This window comes from Mixophyes fleayi, chromosome 12, assembly GCF_038048845.1.
Source record: "Mixophyes fleayi isolate aMixFle1 chromosome 12, aMixFle1.hap1, whole genome shotgun sequence".
Taxonomy (NCBI): Eukaryota; Metazoa; Chordata; class Amphibia; order Anura; family Limnodynastidae; genus Mixophyes; species Mixophyes fleayi.
Window position 1 is genome coordinate 53565313 of NC_134413.1, and position 21395 is coordinate 53586707.

A 21395-nucleotide genomic window follows, 5' to 3' on the forward strand; every position below is an offset into this window, starting at 1 on the left:
TACATTTTCATGGAATCTTTTACGTAGCTTGTAGGTCAAAGATTCAGGCCATTCAACCTATAGTAAATGCAGTCTTTGTAGGGGTAAAAAACCATTCCAAAGGGTGCTTAACGGTGACTTTTATTAAGAAAAAAATATTTTTAATCCTTTAATCTCTTAATAAATATTGTTTCATTTGAATTTACTCTATTTGTGATATTATTGGGGCACATTACCATCGAAGTATCTGAAAAAAGAGGACATACTTTTCACTTAAACCATTTTCTTTTACCTTAAAAAGGTATCCAATCTGAATGCGCTTCTGAATGCCTTCATGCTCTGCAAGTTGGCCGCAAAGGATGGCAAACCTACAAATAGAGCAAAGTAGGTATAATGGATGCAGATGTGCAGCACAAGTGTTGTACTGTCAATGTCCTCACAGGTTTGTGATTTGTGCATGGAAATTCAGATTCCAAACTTCACCAACAGGGAAACATATAGTTAATCAATTAATGTTATCTTGCTACTGCTCATTACTGAGAATCTGACACACCATTTTTAAATAGTAAAGCTAAAGGAGTTGCTATTCAAAAAAAAAATACGGTATAAAATAAGGGAAAATACACTCCCTACTGTAAACTAAATGGATATGAATAGTCCCAGAGGAGTTCGGTCACCATATAAAAGCATGAGGCTGTTGCTTGAGTAATTTTATACAGGTCACAGAAATCCAAGGTAGCTTTTAATGTTTGCAATGTTTTTCAGTAGGGGGTCATTACTCCTTACAATAGTTTATACTTCTAATAACACCACTCCCACAAATTGGTATGTAAATGTCAGTGTAATACAAATATAAGATGATTAATCTATCCTATGTGGAAATTATTACAATATTTGAGCTTGCAGAGTTGTCATTTCTCATTTACACTTTTTAAATGCACAAAACAGTTATCTGGTGAATGAACAAGAGACTTGTATTAAAGATTTGACAGTTTTGTTCAATTTCGTCCTGCCTCTGGTGAGATGCTAATATTACATATGGTAAGCTATAAAGAATGGTTTTGGCAAGAGATTGTTTTGAGGAGTCCCTAGGGAACACTATAAATTATGCAGACACCTACTAATTCCAAGAGTGTATCCCTAAATTCCCCTTATTTTTGCTTAACCTCGTTTAACACACAACTACGAAGAGGGGAATTCAATTGGTCGCGTTACTGTAAAAAGTAACGCGGCCTGTGCACTATTACCGTTATTACGGTAATACCATTATTATGATCATTTCAACGCCGGCTCTTTGCTCGCAGCTCCCTGAGCTGCAAGCAGAAAGCCGGGTTGAATTTACTGTAATAATGGTAATAGGGGGGAATTGATTAGCGCCGCAATAACTCTTAGGGGCATATTCAATTCCGATCCGTGTTACCGCGGAAAATGCGCAGTACTGCCGGTAATACGGTACCGCAATAACGCAGATTTTCGTACGCAGCCCCATGGCGCCGTTCCGGCGCGATCCCGCGGATCGGAATTGAATATGCCCCTAAGAGTGCTAAATCACATTCTATAGTTTGCTCTACCGGAAATCAGGTTGCTTCTATGTAATTGGTTCTATGTTACTGTTCTGCTAGGGACACTGTACTTCTGTTTAGTTACAAGGTTAAATAAATGAAAGTAGCACATGTGGCTTTGATAATGACAATATACCGTTAGTGCCACTGGCAATAACATCTCTGTTAGGAAAAGAAAGATGGCAGGCCACAGACCTGCACATTTCCTGAGAAAAGTATCACTCAAAGACCGGAAATAAATGGGAGACCTCATAGGAGACTTATGAAATAATATATTTAACAGGGAGAGAACCTAACAAACACAAGAAAAAGTCCAAATTCACCTGCGCACTACACACTATCATCATCAGCTATTTATATAGCGCCACTAATTCCACAGCGCTATACAGAGAACTCGCTCACATCAGTCCCTGTCCCACTGGAGCTTAGAGTCTAAATTCCTTAACATACACACAGAGACTAAGGTCAATTTGATAGCAGCCAATTAACCTACTAATATGTTTTTGAAGTGTGGGAGGAAACTGGAGCACCCAGAGGAAACCCACACAAACACAGGGAGAACATACAAACTCCACACAGATAAGGCCATAGTCACATAGTCACAATCATGAGCTAAATACTGTGAGGCAGAAGTGCTAACCACTAAGCCACAACGCTGCCCTATATAAATGTCATTCTGTAACATTAAAGGGAAAGTTAAAAAAACAAAACAAAAAAAAACCATAGTGCAAATCTGTGCTGAAGTTAAACATAAAATCTTAGACTATCAATTGAAAAATAAGATTGTATGTTGAACACCAGCACAGATTAGCACTATTGTTTTGCTTTTTGTTTAATAGGGAGATAATGCCTATGTCTCCTTTAGTAAACCAAAAGTGATACACTAATTGAATGATTAACAAACATCAGTCTAAGGATTAATAGTATATTGACCAGATTTAGTAGTAATAAGAATATACTATAAACATTCATCATAACAATCTACTATATAAATGCCTAGTGGCGTGTGTGGGAAAAAAAACCCACCAAGCTGCAGCGCCACCTGCTGGGCAGAGTTATACACTGACCTATATATTTCTTGAAGGAGAAGTGACAGTTGGGAGTGGTTGGTGGTTGCCGGGGGTGACAGTGGGGAGTTTTTAACACCTTAAGTAGCTTGATGAAGGATGTGGCGATGAAGATGAAGGATGAGGTGATGGAGAAAAATGATGAGGTGGTGACATGTGGACAAAACCACGCTAAAAAAGGGCGCTTGCGTCGGTAAGTAATGCTCTTCCCCTGAGGAGGCCTGGGCTAGGCCCAAATGCATGACAAGAACCTTTTTAACACCTTAAGTAGCTTGATTTGACTAGAATGCATGAGTATCATGCACGGGTTAACTTGTGAGAATATATCCAGTAAATAGACAATAGTGACTGATAAATATTATCCCCTTATGATTAAAAGCATACTTATCTGATAATCATATACTTCGGAAGTAGGGGGAAGATATATGGTTGACAAATTACAATATATTAGGTGAATGTCATAAAAGTGTCTCCTGGGAATTGTGTAGGGGGTAATATCTAAAACCTGTACTAATTGAGCTACACAGCATGAAAATAAATAAAAGAATAAATATTGAATTCCTCTTTATTAAGAATAAGAACTACAGAAGGTGCAGACAAATATATACGTTATGTAAATGAGAATGAGAATGACATCAAGTGAAAGAAGCATGATTATGAACAATACAAATTGAGAATACAAGAGATTTATAGGAATAAGCCTGGGTACACACTACAGAAAATTTCTCCAGATGCAACTTCTTTAACAATTTTACTAACGACTGGGAAATAAAAAGTCCCGATCAGCATGCCGATTACACACTATTAAAGTTTTACACGATTTACCGTCAGATCTGTGCTCTTTATCAGTCATAACCATCGGCTGAAAAGATTGTGACTCTGCCCACTCCATAGAGATCTATGGACACTGCCGGTCGTGAGTACGTACGCACTGCAGAATTGGAACGTCATTATTATTCCATTGTTGAACGAGATTTTTAGTGTGGTTTAAAAATCAAATAAAAAGATACAATGTGCTTTGGAACGATAATAGTTCATCGTTGGAGGGCACACACTAATGCAATATCGGGCCGAATGGTCGTTTATTGTTTGACTGGCCCAATAATCGGCTGAAAACCCTGTAGTGTGTACCCAGGCTAAACATATAACACCCACAACTGAATTGGTGAGGAGGATTGGTAATATTTCTCACTTTTCCCTTTTAAAGAATAACATATTTTGAAAATATAAGTTAAATATAAGATCAATATATTTATTGCTAATTGGGATATATCCTCCCACAAGAACATTAATAAGATTCATGAAATAGAGGTGGTATTTAATCCTTTTCTCTTTCCACTAGTCCAGTTTCTACATAAGGGTTTATTTATTTTAGATGACCCCAATATTTTTCTTTATTTCTCACTTTAGATTTTTTTCTTATTTTTAATACTTCGCCATAAATATACCTGGAGTAAGCAAATAATTTTTAATAACGATGAATTAAACAATACATTTTTAAGTATAAAGAATATGAATTCGTGGACTGACGTGCCTTTTCCTTTTCTTAGTCCAACTTCAGTCTTTGAATAAAGTTAGTTGTATTTGTTGGAAGAGCACCCACCTCAAGAGAAAAAATAGAAATATACCCGAAATAAAAAGAACAATTTCTTTCCTTGGGCGAATTCAATCCCTTTCCATATGTAAATGTAGCACTCCTCAAGGTGTACAAAAGGTATTAGGGCAGTGAGAAACATCTGAGGTGAGAGAACATACATGCACCCCCAACATAGATCAGGGTGGAAGAAAAGACAAAGGAGCCATACAATCATCATCCAAGAGAGGTGTGCGGGGGGTTGGTGCAGTCTAAACTTGGGGTTGTATTACAGTAATGTATCTCATTTGAGAAAAAGACTCCAGACAATCTTTGCTTTTTGGGTATAAGCTGTATGTTTATTTGCTTTACAAAACGAAGTTCTGGCTTTCAGCAAAGCACAATTCTATAGCACCACTTGTTAAATCAAAATGATACAACAAACTGTAATCATAACTAAAACACCTGACCCCTGCTCAGTTCCTGGCAATTAGTTATTCAATAAATTATTTCTCTGAGATCATAGTGAGAATCAGGATACAGAAAACTGAACGCCTGAGAACAAACAAAGAAATGTTTGACGCATTCCATGTTTATTGGATCAAAATGTTTTGCATTCCTATAGCACCAACTGAAAGCCTTTCACTGTATATACTTTCCGAGTAGGCCCAACACGTTTTACTATCCTGGACATAATCGTCAGCTGTTTATATAGCGCCACTAATTCCGCAGCGCACAGAAAACTCACTCACATCAGTCCCAGTCGAGCTTACAGTTGAGAGAGAGGGACACACACACACACTATGGTCTATTTGACAGCAGCCAGTTAACCTACTAGTATGTTTTTGGATTGTGGGAGAAAACCGGAGTTCCCTGAGGAAACCCATGCAAACACGGTGAGAACATACAAACTCCACACAGATAAGCTGTCCCCATATTTTAAATTTACCTCCCCTCCAATGCAACATGGTTTTGCCAAGGTGCAAAGTTACTCCTTTTTTATTTGCTTTACTTTTCTTAATGAATCAGGCCCATAAAATCTAATATAGAAGCAAGACTTGCCTTAAGATGGCAACATTACAAGCTTAAATACATGGGAACCTCTGTTGCCACCAGATACGTTCCCTCTACTCCCACTTTAGAGTGATCTGGATCCCTAGTATGTTTTTTGAGTGTGGGAGTAAACCATAGCACCCAGAGGACACCCATGCAAACACGGAGAGAACATACAAACTCCACACATGGTAGGCAATCGAACATATGACCCCAGTGCTACGAGGCAGAAGTGCTAACCACTACGCCACTGTGCTGTCCAATATAAATGTCGCCCTATAACATTAAAGGGAAAGTTAAACAAAAAACAAAACAATACTGCAAATCTGCGCTGGTGTCAAGCATATAATCTTAGACTATCAATTGAAATAGTCAACATTTAATGATAGAAAAAGAGCCTTTCCAATATATATAGAGAATATCTTCCAGTTAAAAGCATGTGGGGTTTTTTCTTCTTTGTTGTTCCGGTTCAACATGTGAAAGAAAACAAAACACAAAACATCGTGTGACCCTTACCAAAAATACACACTTTTCAAAAATAACTGTTCCTACTATTAATAAATCCAAAAAGATGTATGTGAATCTGTTGTTTACCTAAACATGTAAGGATTGTGGTCTTGTACTTATATTGCATAAAATATTGCTGTTTGACTTATATAAACAATGCCTAAGATGTTTCTATATTTTAACCACCCAAAAGTGTACTATATTAGCTTTCTTGAAATGCCATCAGTTAGAACATTCCACACCTTTTTGAGTGATATAAATGTCCAATACAATTTATTATAAAAATATATTCTTTATTACCAGACTTCTGCTGTAATTTCAGCATTTCAAAGTTAAAACATAGCATTTGAATCTCTCTGTGTGATATGAGATACCAATAGCGTTGTGCGCTTACCCCATACAAGTGAAAATCAAGCATGTAGAAACTAGAAAGTCTCCGCAGAGAAAGATGTTAAGTAGCTGGCAAAACAGTCTCTTCAATACTTGGATTGAATAGCGCACCTGGTCACAGATCCCCATTACCACCAATACGCTTCAAACTAACTCTTTATCAAGGTTTGGGGGGTTTCAATGTCGGTTCCGGTTTTAAATAGCCTGGGACCAATCCTATCCATTCAATCACATTATAGAATGACAACAAAAGTACAATATAAAAGTCTTACAATTATACATAAAACATCCATTTTCTAAATTCAAAAACACACTATAGACATCTTAATTGTAATATAAAACCGATCTAGATCACCAGTGTCACAGCTAGGATTGATCTATGAATCGGCATTTTCGTTTGCTGATACAAAGATTGCATATGATCACATGAATAAACTATAAGCATGTCCAGCCAAGATACATATATTAAAGATATTATAATAGTATAAAAAAGGGAAATGTTAATCATTTTAATAAATGAAAAACAAATACAAAATTGTAAAAGCTAAAAATTAATCTTCTTTATTCCGGATTTGAACCCTGGCCTTCTCCTACCATAGCCAATTACTAACCTGTTGAGCCACAGGCTCTATCTTATCCTATGTGTGTTGACTGGACATACTAGCACAATATAAAACTCTAAGAATTATACATAATTGCTGTGAGGCAGAAGTGCTAACCACTAAGCCACTGTGCTGCCTCCAGTCCATCATTATGCATATGTACCATTATGCAAATTTGTTTTAATAAAAACATTTAATCCACAAGTGTAAATATCCTGAGATCTTATTTGTCACCTTTAAATAAAATGTTTGTGTGCTTTAACTGCATCAGCCTTAAAACATTATTTATTGGTAAAATTATTAGATGCAGCAATAGTTTCCCTCTAGTGAAGTCTGAGCGAATATGCCAAGATCTGCAGATGTGTGTACTCTACACAGCCCACTTGGGATTACCAAACACTCAGAATGTGAAGAAATAGGAGGCTGAAGAAAGGGAAATATAATGCAACCACTCATTTAGCGGAATAAAGATGTATTCTTCTTATCAACCCCAGACTCCAGCACAGCTCAAAATATTTATCTTGCCTTTTATTGACACTGAAAACCTGTTGTGTGGGGATGGCTGCTCCTCTGCTCTATACAGAATGTGGTTCTTCTGCAGACACTGGAAGGATGCACAAGAACCACAAGCAAAGATAATATGGATATTTCCCACGGCCTCAGGCAGCTGAACAAATAAGTTATATCCTTACCATGTGGGGACTAAAGAACTTCAGAAACAGATAACCTAGCATATTTATTTCCCTTCTCTATGGGGTATGAGGATAAACTAGCAAAGGCAGATCTGTGTAACAGAAATGACTTCCTCAACTCCCAGAAATGCAAGATTTACAGAAATAAGCATAAGTCATCCGGATCAATACAAATACATAGCCTGAGAAACAAAGCTAATTGCAGTTATATTTATTCTCACAACAGAAAGTCAGACATTTAATATTGCTGTACCTTACATGACAGACAACAGAAGGTTATAATGTAATCAGCCACATGCTACAGTGCGTAAAGCATAGAAATTAAATTTATAAAATGTTTGTTGTGAAAGACATTTCAGTATGTCCAAATAAAATTAAACAAACACTACTGGATTAGGCTAATTTACCAAGGGCAGCAGAGGGCAAAAAAAGCAGAACTGTATACTACACAGCAGCAGCTTTAACCTTGTGCACTCACCTACAACACACATTGTGACTGCATGTGGGCCCAGAGGAAACTATCAGCCCTTGATGACAATTCACTCTGAGCTTTGACCAAGCATATTTATCCACTACATTACACTTAGTAGCCTAGCCCTTATATTCAATTACTACTACCCTAGTACAAAGTTACCCAGCTCATTTCACCCGTTGTTAAATATTAAAAATTTGTGGAAACAAGGGAATAAGGCTTTATTTCAAGAGTTGTTAATAAACAGACAAGTATTTTGATGTGGTTAATGAGCAACAGTAAATCAATTTTAAGGCCTATTCAACAAACTGCGGTAGTTCAAAAGTCCAGAGAAACCGCTTGTGTAGGAGGGGGTACGTTGCTGGGGCTCCCTGAGTAGCCCTGGCATAGTAAATAGCAGCGACACATAATGAGTGGCACCGCTGCACAATAATAAATAGACCCTTTTTTCATAGAACACATATTACTGACATCTCCAAGCATGTTGGAAAAAGCATGTGAAAGTTCTGCAGCATACAAAGACAAACACAACTTTGCCCTTTTATTTCATTTGAAGGGGATAGCTACCTAAGGACAAATAATAGTAATAAAGTATTAGCCATCTCAGCAAACTTTTGAAAGGTTGGCATCTCTCTCATTGCATTTCTGCTGCCCTTTCACTGCATTTTGCTGTGCACAATTAGGCCATGTCACCTGAACTTACAAGTTGAACCAGTTTTGAAGAATGAATACAAATAGAGAGATTGTTTCAGGCTGTTTTCAGGTTTTCTACGACTCCATGTATGCTCTCACCATGTTTGCGTGGCTTACACCCCACACTCCAAAGACTACTGACATAACTAATCAGCTCTGTGCTTGGCTGGTGGAAAACTCCAATAGGACTGCCTCATGCCTCCCAACATTTGGGTATAGGACAGGAGGTGTGGCCACACAATGATGGGGGCATGGCCAAATACCCAGGGGCGTGCCTAGTGCTTTTGAAGTGCATTTAAAATTAATAAGTACTATACATTTTGCATGAATCAACTTAGAAAAGATGGTAAACACCTGACAAAGTAGACTTTATGATTATATGAAACACATGGTGGACTCCTGATCACTTTTTACTTTTCCAACGGTTTCTATGCTATCTTCAATAACACATTATCGTTACAAATCAGGGATTTGGGCTATATTAATAGAGGAAAAGGAAGAGGAATGATGTCATAGCTAGGAGCAGTGAGAGTAAAGGGAGCAAATGCACAAGTGCTATGAACCTCTGCGCTACTTCATGACAGCTAGCTATAACTTCTCTGCCCTGACCGTTGCTAGGCAGCTAAGATGCTTTCCTTTCTATATGGCCGTATGCCATGCTTCTTCCGTCCTGGCTGGTTGCCTAACGACTGGGACACGGTGTTCGGCTTGTCGGTCTCATGACCATGTTTACCCTGTCAATGCGGAGCGGGAAGCTTGTTCCTGATGGAGTAATCTAATTGGCCCTCACTAATTTAAATGGCAGGGAGGGTTTAGCCTCCCTGTCAGTTATAACATTTATGTCCTGCATTTTTTGTGAAGCCTGCTGTGTTATTGAAATCTGATATTCTGTTTAATTACCTGACCCAGTTTGTTCCTGGAAATTCCTTGTCTGCTGCCTGTCAAGAACCTTGGCTTTGTTAATGGACCTACCTTGCTCCCTGCCAGCTCTGACCTTTTGGCTTGACCTTGGTTTTACTGTTTGCTGCCTGACCTCGACCATTTGTATCGGTACTGGATATCTTCTGTATACCGCCTGGTGTATTATTCTCCCAGTCTCTTTACCTCATCGCTACCTGGTACCGGAGAAAAATTTTGACTACTCTGCGTTTAAGTCCTGGGAGCATCCGAGTACCTGTGAGAATATGGTTCTCTACGAGAAAGGCGGTTTGCTGTAGGTGAAGACCTCTCTTACATCCTGTTCTGAAAGTCTATCTAGGTTTTCAGTGGGAGCAGCTACAACAAGAGAACATATGTAGCCTTTGCCTTCCTGTGGTTGCAACTGTCACTTAGTTAGGTGCTACAAGCTGGCCCTGAGGGATCAGATAACATTGTTTATGTCAGCATTAACAGTCATAAGACTTTACCAATAAAACCTTGGCAGATGCAGACCCTTGAGGAGCATGTCCAAATCTAGTACGGTTCTCCCCTAGTATTTTCCAATCTAGTAAAGATCTCAATTTAATCCAAGTGATAATGGTAAGTAAATAAAAGAGCAATAAAATATCTGTATGCTCCCATCAAGTACATGTAAAAAGATTTGCAAAGTATAGCACAGCTGATCAGTATGCATTAATGTCAAATTATAGGCAATAGAGGGGGTGACTGATGGTCTTTACAGTAGAAAGGATGAAATCTACTATCTGAGCAGAAGAGAATATTGAATGAAATAGCTCGGAATGTCCCCCATACACGTATAGGGTAGGAAATACTTTGATTCATGTCATTTTAGTTTTTTTTAGGTACAGACACATTTATTTCTATTTATTCAAATACTTTAAAGTGAACAAAAATATGTGCATAAAATGTTCTGCTGTATAACAGCTTGGTTGGTAGGTAAAAACAGGATGCGACAGCTAAGTGACTTTTAAAGTTAAATGACCTCAGAGGCTTCGACACAGAACCTTATTAAGATGGTTTAATACAAGCGCTTAGCTCTGTCATTTAGAATGAGCAAATACTATAATCTAACATTTACACAAATAATTCTATAAATGAAGATTTTACAAAGTTTTTGTTATTACAGACTGTACCAGAGGTTTTAAGTTATGGCAGTCGGGAAGAAAATACTGGGTTTCTAAAAACGCAAGGAAGGCAAAATATCAGTGGCTAAGAACAATAGCTTTATGCACAAGAATGGTACTAAACTTACTAAAAATGGTGGTGCACAGAACATTGAGGAACTATATACCATATCATATATCTATCTCATGAAGAAGACCAAGCAGAACTCCGGGTTTAATTTTACCTTTGTCCAGCCTGTTTCATTGAACTTATATTTACTTCCCAGAAGTTCAGATGACAACTTTAAGTTTGTCCCAATTACTGTTTAATTGTTGTGTGGATTTTAATTGAGCTTTCACAGTGGTACAGATGAATCAAGGTCACTGGATCTTGAATCATGACATTTACCCTTATCTAAGCATACATGTATAGTAACTGGAAACATAATAATAATAATTATTTTGATCTATATTGTGCCTTTCTCCCATTAGGACGCAAAGCACTTTACATTGTTGCATTGTTATGTATTTACTTTATAAGTAGTTTGCTCTTTATTCCTGTACTACAAGAAAGTTCAATATCCTGACGTACTTTTTGTACTATTACTTGCAAAAAATTCTATTTGAATTAGCTAAAGTATAAATAATGTTTGTAAAAGCACTACCAACATTATAGTCTGATATACCTTAATCTCAATGTAAAAACAATTCAAGACATTCTTAAATATGACTACATTATTAATTATAGTTAAATTATTATTTGTTTTATTATATGCAAATAATAATTCCCTTAAAGCACTAGTGGTGATGGTGTCACATTCACTCCAAAAATAATCCCCTAGAAAGCAGAACAAAGATAGGAAGTAATTTAAGTAGCAACCTGACAGAGCATTTATTCTTCTCATAACCTACACGGAATTCCTGAGGGAGGATCCAGTCTCGTGCTGACATGCAACTATATACTGTTCACAAAACACTCACGCTATGAAAGTCTCAGCAGGGAGCAAATATTTACAATTGTGCAGAATCAGTTCAAAATTAAGGCAGGAAATTTTACTCCTCAAAATTTAATTGTACACGGGGGCCTGCTCAGGAAATGGAACTTGAGCAGTCACAAAATTGGTTGCATAAAATAAATAAAAATCTATGAAGGATAAGGAGAAAACCTTACAACCAGTTCTATGGGATTAGAGACTCATCAATGTACATGGAAGCCAGCTGCAGACTTGATATTTTAACAGCACAATCAGGGCCTGATCAACCAATATAGCAAGAATATATAATAAAAATTCCCAGGCGCAGAAGCAGAATATGTCAACGTGAATGAGCAGAGAAAATGTACTAACATTTATTCAAATACTGCCATATAGGACTTATTAAAAAAATATCACATGGTCCAGACCTGTAAGCAGGGCTGCCGAGAGTGGGAGGGGGGGGAGGGGGTACATTTTACCCGGGCCCGGCCATGCCAGGGGTCCCGGGCCTGAATTCCTCTTGGCAGCCCTGCCTGTAAGCATATATAAAGAAACTTCAAAACCACACATCAGCCACTGAAATATTACCGTAGCCTATGACTACAAAATCACATGAATGAAATAAACAATCTTGCATATCTCTCAAGCAAGATATCTCGGGCCAAGCCCATCATAATATCAACAGGGAATATTATGATGGGCTTGGCCCAACATTAAACCAAGAATCGCCAGTTCCAAAGGCAGTGCCTGATGGTAAACAATAGTCCACGATCCAGTCATAAAGAGGAGGTACCAGGTAAAATGTCGGAATAGTACCGCACATAAAGTGCCAAATTACTGCCTTGGAATGATGTTGCACTCACAGTTAGTAGATACATTTTGGCATCGCTGTGGGGTCCTCCATCAATCTTAGCGAGTGTGTCAAAATAATCCTAATTTCTACTGGAACGTGTGGGGGGGGGGGGGTGGGGGGCTGTTCAGATTAGAGGCTGTGTAATTCCAGTTCCCCCGTGCCCCATACGATGTCCGCGCATGCTCAGTAAGTTTCAAGGACTCTGACAGCTGTTTTGGCTGTTCTGTTAACCCGACAAGTGGGCACACTCGTGGAGAGTGTAGAAAATAGTTCCTGCTCAAGAGAGCTGTGAACCCTACGCATTTCACCCAACAGGGCGTCTTCGGGGATAATCAAATAATGCAGTAAGAGTGAATCAGAAGACCATCGTGAAGTTTATTATAAAGGGGATGTATTCCCATGAATGGTTCCATTAGAAGACTACCCTCAATCCAATTAGTAAACCCAGCACAATAAGTAGAGGGAGGGTCCATAATAAAGTTATGTCCTTCATCATTGGTAGCCATAATTCCGTAGCCAACACACTGGTTAGATAATAGAATTCACATTTTCATAGGTAGATATACCGCATTATATAGATGTCTGTAATTTATGCATAAACATAGAATGAACATATAGAGTAAGTAAAAAGTGTATCTAAAATAATAAAAGTCACACAACTGATATAGTGTAAAGGGATAAACTGAAATGTATTAAAGAAAAGTTTTGAGATCTAAATCAATATTAAGGCCTTTAGGCGAAAGGGTCTTCAGGTTAAAAATCCATTTAGTTTCTTCTTGTTATATTTTCTTTATAAAATCTTCCCCCCGCCAAGACTTGTTCACTTTACAGATCCCCGTGAACTTCAACTTAGACGGATCATGATTGTGAAATTCAAGGAAATGTTCGGAGACACTGAATTTCTAATTGGTTACTGATGTTCCTTGATGTTTTGCTACTCTCACACCAAGTTTTCTAATTGTCCTACCTACATATTGTTTTCCACAGGGGCACTCAAAAAGATAAATGACCCCTGTGGTATTACAAGTGATTTTATCCTTAATAACGTAGGTGGCATCGGTAGTATTAGATTTAAATTGTTTTGTAGGTTTACTATCCTTGCATCTACTGGTCTTACAGGCAATGCATATATTGCAATAATAAAAGCCTTCTTCATTCTCCTTTAACCAGGTAGTTATCCTCATTGTTTCATGTGGGGGTATTGTACTTTTGACTAGTTGTTTTTTATTTTCTTGCTAAATACTTTACTGGAGGAAGGGGACCCGCCTCTATTTTAACTTTGTAAATTCGCAACTAGGCTGCACTTACACATCTACACACTTAAGGAAGCGCTGTAATCTCATTTCTTTCCCTAATCAAAAAATAGGCTGATTAGGCTGCAGCCTAGGGCGCTGGAGGCTGGGGGGCGCAGTGTCGCCGGATTTTCCTTCCCCCCCCCTTTGTTTTCTATCTTCTAATTATAGCAGCGGGGCTGGTCTCGTCTGGATCGCCCTAGGGCTAAAGGGGGGCGGCCCAACTGTTGCTGTTACATGAGAGGCAGTCTGGCTGCGATTGCTGCTAGCTGCCTGTCAGTGTGGCTGCGGGCGCTTCTTACTCTGGTCATGTGACCAGAGTAAGAAGCGCCCGCAGCCACACTGCCAGGCAGCTAGCAGCAACCGCTGAGAACGCTGAAGGGGACATGTGGTAACGCTAAGGAGGCAGGTTAAAACGCTAAGGGGGCAGGTTAAAACGCTAAGGGGGCAGGTTAAAACGCTAAGGGGAGCAAAAGAAGGGGGCTGACGAAACTGCTGAGGGGGTTGGCTGATGGTGGCAGCTGAAATGACTAAAGGGATTGGATGAAATGGCTGAGGGGGGTATTTAAAAAATAAAGAGCAACTTTGGGAGGGCATGACCTTTTTATTGTGTGGCGATTATGAGGATGCTCTCTGTGGTCTCTAGGGTCACTACAATGTTAAATATTAGTTAGGTGGTGCTGATAGAGGTATGTATTGGATTATAGCTCTTTGACAACAATTTTCATATATTTTATTGCCTACATATGCCTGTGCTATGGGGTAGTTTTATCTGGCCATAATTGACTATTATGTTTGGACTAAAGAGCCAAATCATTCAGGGTTTCTTAAAATTTTGCATTATAATACAATTGCTGCATATTTTCAAAACAGAATCCCAACTTTCCACAAGCCAGCTAGACAACAACAAAGCTGCAAGAACTGGTAAATCTGTCTAAATTTGAATGCTGGAGAATACTCCTGAACATTCATATTCAGGAACAAAATGACGCGATCTTTGGAGCTCCGCTCCCCGCACGCCCACCTCCCCCCGGCAGCTCCCGGACGGCAACTAGAAGAAGTTGACAAGTATGAATTTCCTGTGTTTCATTGTGTGTTATGGAGCCAGATACATGAGAGTCACTGTAGGAGGCAGATTCAAGAAGTGGTCCACCTGTCCAAACAAGTAACAACCCTTAAAGTACTTGGATACATAAGAAGGGAGGGTTGTTGGTTGATTTACTGCTCACAACAAAAGACTACAGTGTCCTTAGTTGCCAAATTATCAGAACAAAAAAGTGCTTTAATGTGACACTACCATAAAATTGTGCATAATTTATAAATAAGTTGCAGCTAGTCTATGCACAGTGGAGGCAGATATTTTGTTAGCTGAACCCATATACATAAACATGCAGCCAATCAATTCACTAGAAAACCGTCTGCATCCACTGTGTGCAGATGATGGGTAACCTATAAATGGTATCTCACACAACTTTAATTTCCCAACACCATAATTCATGAGCTGAATAAATAGTGATGGCGTGCACACAAAAATGTGCTGTGGCCATGCTGTGTTAGGAATTTGTTACCTTTCCTGGGGGAGTATTTAGCGCTTCAAAATTGCTAGGTCGCCCACTACCCCCTCCCCTCAAATCCACCTTGAATTGCTGTTTGCACTTGTGGCAGATGCGCATATCATACACTAACCATGGTGGGCGAGGCCACACCTACCCCAACTTCCCAGGATTGCCGCTTTAAATACAGAAAACTGCAAGTCGCTTTGGTAAGTGATGTAAATACAAACTGACGGCATTGCCAGCCTTCGGTATATAGCGGAAGCATGTTGGTGATGTACACTGTCATTATTATGGTAAGTCTGCATTTTGTTTTTATAGGCATTCTTCAAATCTGATTTTTTTTATAGTCGTTGTCATCAGAGTCATAAATTGGTACCCAACCCTGTTTTATTACTGTTTGTTCCAAATTGTAAAGCGCTACAGAAATTTCCAGCGCTATATAAATAGATGTTGATGACGATGAGTAAGAAAAATCATGAAGATCAAACTGCTGTGCTCTACTCAATAATAAAAGTGGGAAAATCATTAACTTGATTTATTTCTTGAAACATAGGTAGTAGGACATCAAAATATGGATGTTTGATAAAATAAAATTAAATATTATATATAGATATATATTCAGGTTATATATTTTAAATGCATACATGGTAATAAGATTAATCATTACTATGTGATGTGTACGCTGTGCTTTACACTACTCCATACGCCAAAATCCTAGGTGGCAGAGGAAAGCTCTGCAATGTCTCTTAGTAGAGCTGTCTTGTATGTTACAACTAAATTTCACATACGGAGCTACTCTGCTCCAAAAACAGAATGCTCTGACTCCTTGTACATCAACAACACCAAACCCAAATGTTTTACAATAAATGTGTTGGCCCAATATTCTTCTAATGTTATAAATGAAGAGATCATACTAAACGTGGTAGTTTTATTTAATTGAATATTCATTATAACTATTGTCTTAATCCGCTTTTTTCCACATCTTCTGCAGGGCACTAGCTGATTCTACCCTAATGATTATTTTTCTTTTTTATTGTATGAGCAAATCATGTTATTTTTGGAATTTCATCTATTTTTAAATGCCTAAATTATATTGCAACTAGAGATGAGCGCACTCGGATTTATGAAATCCGAGCCCACCCGAACGTTGCCGATCCGAGTCGGATCCGAGACAGATCCGGGTATTGGCGCCAAATTCAAATCTGAAACTGGGGCTCTGACTCATAATCCCGTTGTCGGATCTCGCGATACTCTGATCCTATAAATTCCCCGCTAATCGCCGCCATCTTCACTCGGGCATTGATCAGGGTAGAGGTAGGGTGTGTTAGGTGGTCCTCTGTCCTGCTATATCTCGTGCTGTTCAGTTCAGTTCAGTGCTGTGCTGTGCTGTGCTCAGTCCAGTGGTGCTGTGTCCTGTGCTCTGTCCTTCTGAGGTCAGTGGTGCTGCTGGGTCCTGTGCTGTGTCCTGTTCAGTCCAGTGGTGCTGTGTCCTGTGCTTCTAAGGGCATAGTTATTTCCCCAATATTCCCCTGTGTTTAAAAAAATAAAAAAAAGTTATTTAAAAAAATACCAAAAACTAATTTAATTTTTTTTTAATTACCACAAAATTTGCACAACCAATCCTGCAGTATAAGCCCATTGGTACTGCAATATTACCAAGTTCACACATTCAGCAGTAAAAGTCCAGTGGTACTGCAATATTACAAAGTTCACACATTCTGCAGTATCAGTCCAGTGGTGCTGTGTCCTGTGCTCTGTCCTGCTGAGTTCCGTAGTGCTGCTGGGTCCTGTGCTGTGTCCTGTTCAGTCCAGTGGTGCTGTGTCCTGTGCTCTGTGCTTCTAAGGGCATAGTTATTTCCCCATTATTCCCAAGTTTTTAAAAAATAAAAAAAAAGTAAAAAAAAAAATAAAAATAAAAAATGTAAAAAAAAAATATAATTATAACCAAATTTGCAAAACCAATCCAGCAGTATAAGCCCATTGGTACTGCAATATTACCAAGTTCACACATTCAGCAGTAAAAGTCCAGTGGTACTGCAATATTACAAAGTTCACACATTCTGCAGTATCAGTCCAGTGGTGCTGTGTCCTGTGCTCTGTCCTGCTGAGTTCCGTAGTGCTGCTGGGTCCTGTGCTGTGTCCTGTGCACTGTGCTTCTAAGGGCATAGTTATTTCCCCATTATTCCCAAGTTTTTAAAAAATAAAAAAAAAGTTATAAAAAAAATTAAAATAAAAAATAAAATAAAAAAGTAATTATAACCAAATTTGCAAAACCAATCCAGCAGTATAAGTCCATTGGTACTGCAATATTAACAAGTTCACACATTCTGCAGTATCTTGTGCTACATATAATGGAGACCAAAAATTTGGAGGATAAAGTAGGGAAAGATCAAGACCCACTTCCTCCTAATGCTGAAGCTGCTGCCACTAGTCATGACATAGATGATGAAATGCCATCAACGTCGTCTTCCAAGCCTGATGCCCAATCTCGTAGTACCGGGCATGTAAAATCTAAAAAGCCCAAGTTAAGAAAAAGTAGCAAAAAGAGAAACTTAAAATCATCTGAGGAGAAACGTAAAGTTGCCAATATGCCATTTACGACACGGAGTGGCAAGGAACGGCTTAGGCCCTGGCCCGTGTTCATGACTAGTGGTTCAGCTTCACCCACGGATCTTATCCCTCCTCCTCCTCCCTCCCCTCCCAAAAATTGAAGAGAGTTATGCTGTCAGCAACAAAACAGCAAACAACTCTGCCTTCTAAAGAGAAATTATCACAAATCCTCAAGGCGAGTCCAAGGGTGTTGGTGGTTGTCAAGCCTGACCTTCCCATCACTGTACGGGAAGAGGTGGCTCGGGAGGAGCCTATTGATGATGTAGCTGGCGCTGTGGAGGAACTTGATGATGAGGATGGTGATGTGGTTATTGTAAATGAGGCACCAGGGGGGGAAACAGCTGATGTCCATGGGATGAAAAAGCCCATCGTCATGCCTGGTCAGAAGACCAAAAAATGCACCTCTTCGGTCTGGAGTTATTTTTATCCAAATCCAGACAACCAATGTATGGCCATATGTAGCTTATGTAAAGCTCAAATAAGCAAGGGTAAGGATCTTGCCCACCTAGGAACATCCTCCCTTATACGTCACCTGAATAACCTTCATAGTTCAGTGGTTAGTTCAGGAACTGGGGCTAGGACCCTCATCGGTACAGGGACACCTAAATCCCGTAGTCCAGTTGGATACACACCAGCAACACCCTCCTCGTCAACTTCCTCCACAATCTCCATCAGATTCAGTCCTGCAGCCCAAGTCAGCAGCCAGACTGAGTCCTCCTCAATACGGGATTCATCAGAGGAATCCTGCAGCGGTACGCCTACTACTGCCACTGCTGCTGTTAGTCGGTCATCTTCCCAGAGGGGAAGTCGTAAGACCGCTAAGTCTTTCACAAAACAATTGGACGTCCAACAGTCGTTTGCCATGACCACAAAATACGATAGTAGTCACCCTATTGCAAAGCGTATAACTGCGGCTGTAACTGCAATGTTGGTGTTAGACGTGCGCCCGGTGTCCGCCATCAGTGGAGTGGGATTTAGAGGGTTGATGGAGGTATTGTGTCCCCGGTACCAAATCCCGTCGAGATTCCACTTCACTAGGCAGGCGATACCACAAATGTACAAAGAAGTACAATCAAGTGTCCTCAGTGCTCTAAAAAATGCGGTTGTACCCACTGTCCACTTAACCACGGACATGTGGACAAGTGGTTCTGGGCAAACGAAGGACTATATGACTGTGACAGCCCACTGGGTAGATGCATCCCCTTCCGCAGCAACAGCAACAGCTGCATCAGTAGCAGCATCTACAAAATGGCTGCTCGTGCAAAGGCAGGCAACATTGTGTATTACAGGCTTTAATAAGAGGCACAACGCTGACAACATATTAGAGAAACTGAGGGAAATTATCTCCCAGTGGCTTACCCCACTTAGACTCTCATGGGGATTTGTGGTGTCAGACAATGCCAGTAACATTGTGCGGGCATTAAATATGGGCAATTTCCAGCACGTCCCATGTTTTGCCCACACCATTAATTTGGTGGTGCAGCATTACCTCAAGAGTGATAGGGGTGTGCAGGAGATGCTTGCGGTGGCGCGCAAAATTGCTGGACACTTTCGGCATTCAGCCAGTGCCTACCGCAGACTAGAGGCACATCAAAAAAGCATGAACCTGCCCTGCCATCACCTCAAACAAGAGGTTGTGACGCGCTGGAACTCCACCCTCTATATGCTGCAGAGGATGGAGGAACAGCAAAAGGCCATTCAGGCCTACACAGCCACCTACGACATAGGCAAAGGAGTGGGGATGCGCCTCAGTCAAGCGCAGTGGAGACTGATTTCCGTGTTGTGCAAGGTTCTGCAGCCATTTGAACTTGCCACACGAGAAGTCAGTTCCGACACTGCCAGCTTGAGTCAGGTAATTCCCCTGATCAGGCTGTTGCAGAAGCAGCTGGAGAAAGTGAGGGAGGAGCTGTTAAGCCATTGCGATTACACCAAGCATGTAGCTCTTGTGGATGTAGCCCTTCATACGCTTTGCCAGGATCAGAGGGTGGTCACTCTTTTAAAGTCAGAGGAATACATTCTGGCCACCGTGCTCGATCCTCGGTTTAAAGCGTATGTTGTGTCTCTGTTTCCGGCGGACACAAGTCTACAGCGGTGCAAAGACCTGCTGGTCAGGAGATTGTCCTCTGAAGAGGACCGTGACATGCCAACAGCTCCACCCTCATTTTCTTCCACATCTATGGCTGCGAGGAAAAAGCTCAGTTTTCCCAAAAGAGGCGCTGGCGGGGATGCTGATAACATCTGGTCCGGACTGAAGGACCAGCCAACCATTGCAGACATGTCTACTCTCGCTGCATTGGATGCTGTCACAATAGAAAAAATTGTGGATGATTACTTTGCTGACACCATCCAAGTAGACATGTCAGTCAGTCCATATTGTTACTGGCAGGAAAAAAAGGCAGTTTGGAAGCCCCTGTACAAACTGGCTCTATTTTACCTGAGTTGTCCCCCCTCCAGTGTGTACTCCGAAAGAGTTTTTAGTGCAGCAGGGAACCTGGTCAGTGAGCGGCGAAGGAGGTTGCTTCCTCATAACGTTGAAAAAATGATGTTTATAAAAATGAATAATCAATTCCTCAATGAAGTACAGCACTGCCCTCCAGATAGTACAGAGGGACCTGTGGTTGTGGAGTCCAGCGGGGACGAATTGATAATGTGTGATGAGGAGGAAGTACACACTGTAGGGGGAGAGGAATCAGAGGTTGAGGACGACATCTTGCCTCAGTAGAGCCTGTTTAGTCTGTACAAGGAGAGATGAATAGCTTTTTTGGTGTGGGGGCCCAAACAAACCAATCATTTCAGCCGAAGTTGTTTGGTAGGCCCTGTCGCTGAAATGATTGGTTTGTTAAAGTGTGCATGTCCTATTTCAACAACATAAGGGTGGGTGTGAGGGCCCAAGGACAATTCCATCTTGGAACTTTTTTTTTTGCATTATATGACCAATCAACAGTCGTTTGCCATGTTCAAAAAGTAAAACCAAATTTAAACAAATTCAAGAAATTAAACCAAAAGTAAAATGCCCTGTCATAATTTAAAACGAGGTATTGACGTGCTCTAAAACTACTGTATTGTTGTTTATATTTTATAAACACTACACTTGAAAGCTTGAGTCTTGCAATGAAAAAGTAACTGTCCATTACACGAATATTTGCAACAGGGACAATTTTAGGGTTAAGAAAGTCAACTAATAACACTTCGACGCTGTCTGTCTTTATAAACACTACACTTGGAAGTTGGAGGAGGTATTGTGGCCCCGGCACCAAATTTACTACCGGGGCCACTCCACTGTGCAGTCCATATTTAGGTGTATCAGATATTAAACAACGGTGACAGTTGATGCCCAATTTTTTAATTATATTGTTGGCGCTGTAAAAAATTGTGTTCCGGGCACACCACACTACGCAGTCCATACCCATTTTTGGTGGAATTCTGACCCGTGGAGGGTTTTTTAATTATATTGTGGCCTCGGTACCAAATTGTGTAC

General features: G+C 40.0%; 1 protein-coding gene across 3 annotated transcripts in view; it reads right to left on the reverse strand.

Moving 5' to 3' along the window:
• The window catches only part of RMDN3 (regulator of microtubule dynamics 3), a 96422-nt gene that overhangs the window by 16262 nt on the left and 58765 nt on the right, over window positions 1-21395 (reverse strand). For all 3 annotated transcript variants that reach the window (XM_075192800.1, XM_075192801.1, XM_075192802.1), the window contains exon 8: window positions 272-347. In XM_075192800.1, coding sequence (XP_075048901.1) covers window positions 272-347 — 76 coding nt within the window. The remainder of the gene's footprint in view (window positions 1-271; window positions 348-21395) is intronic.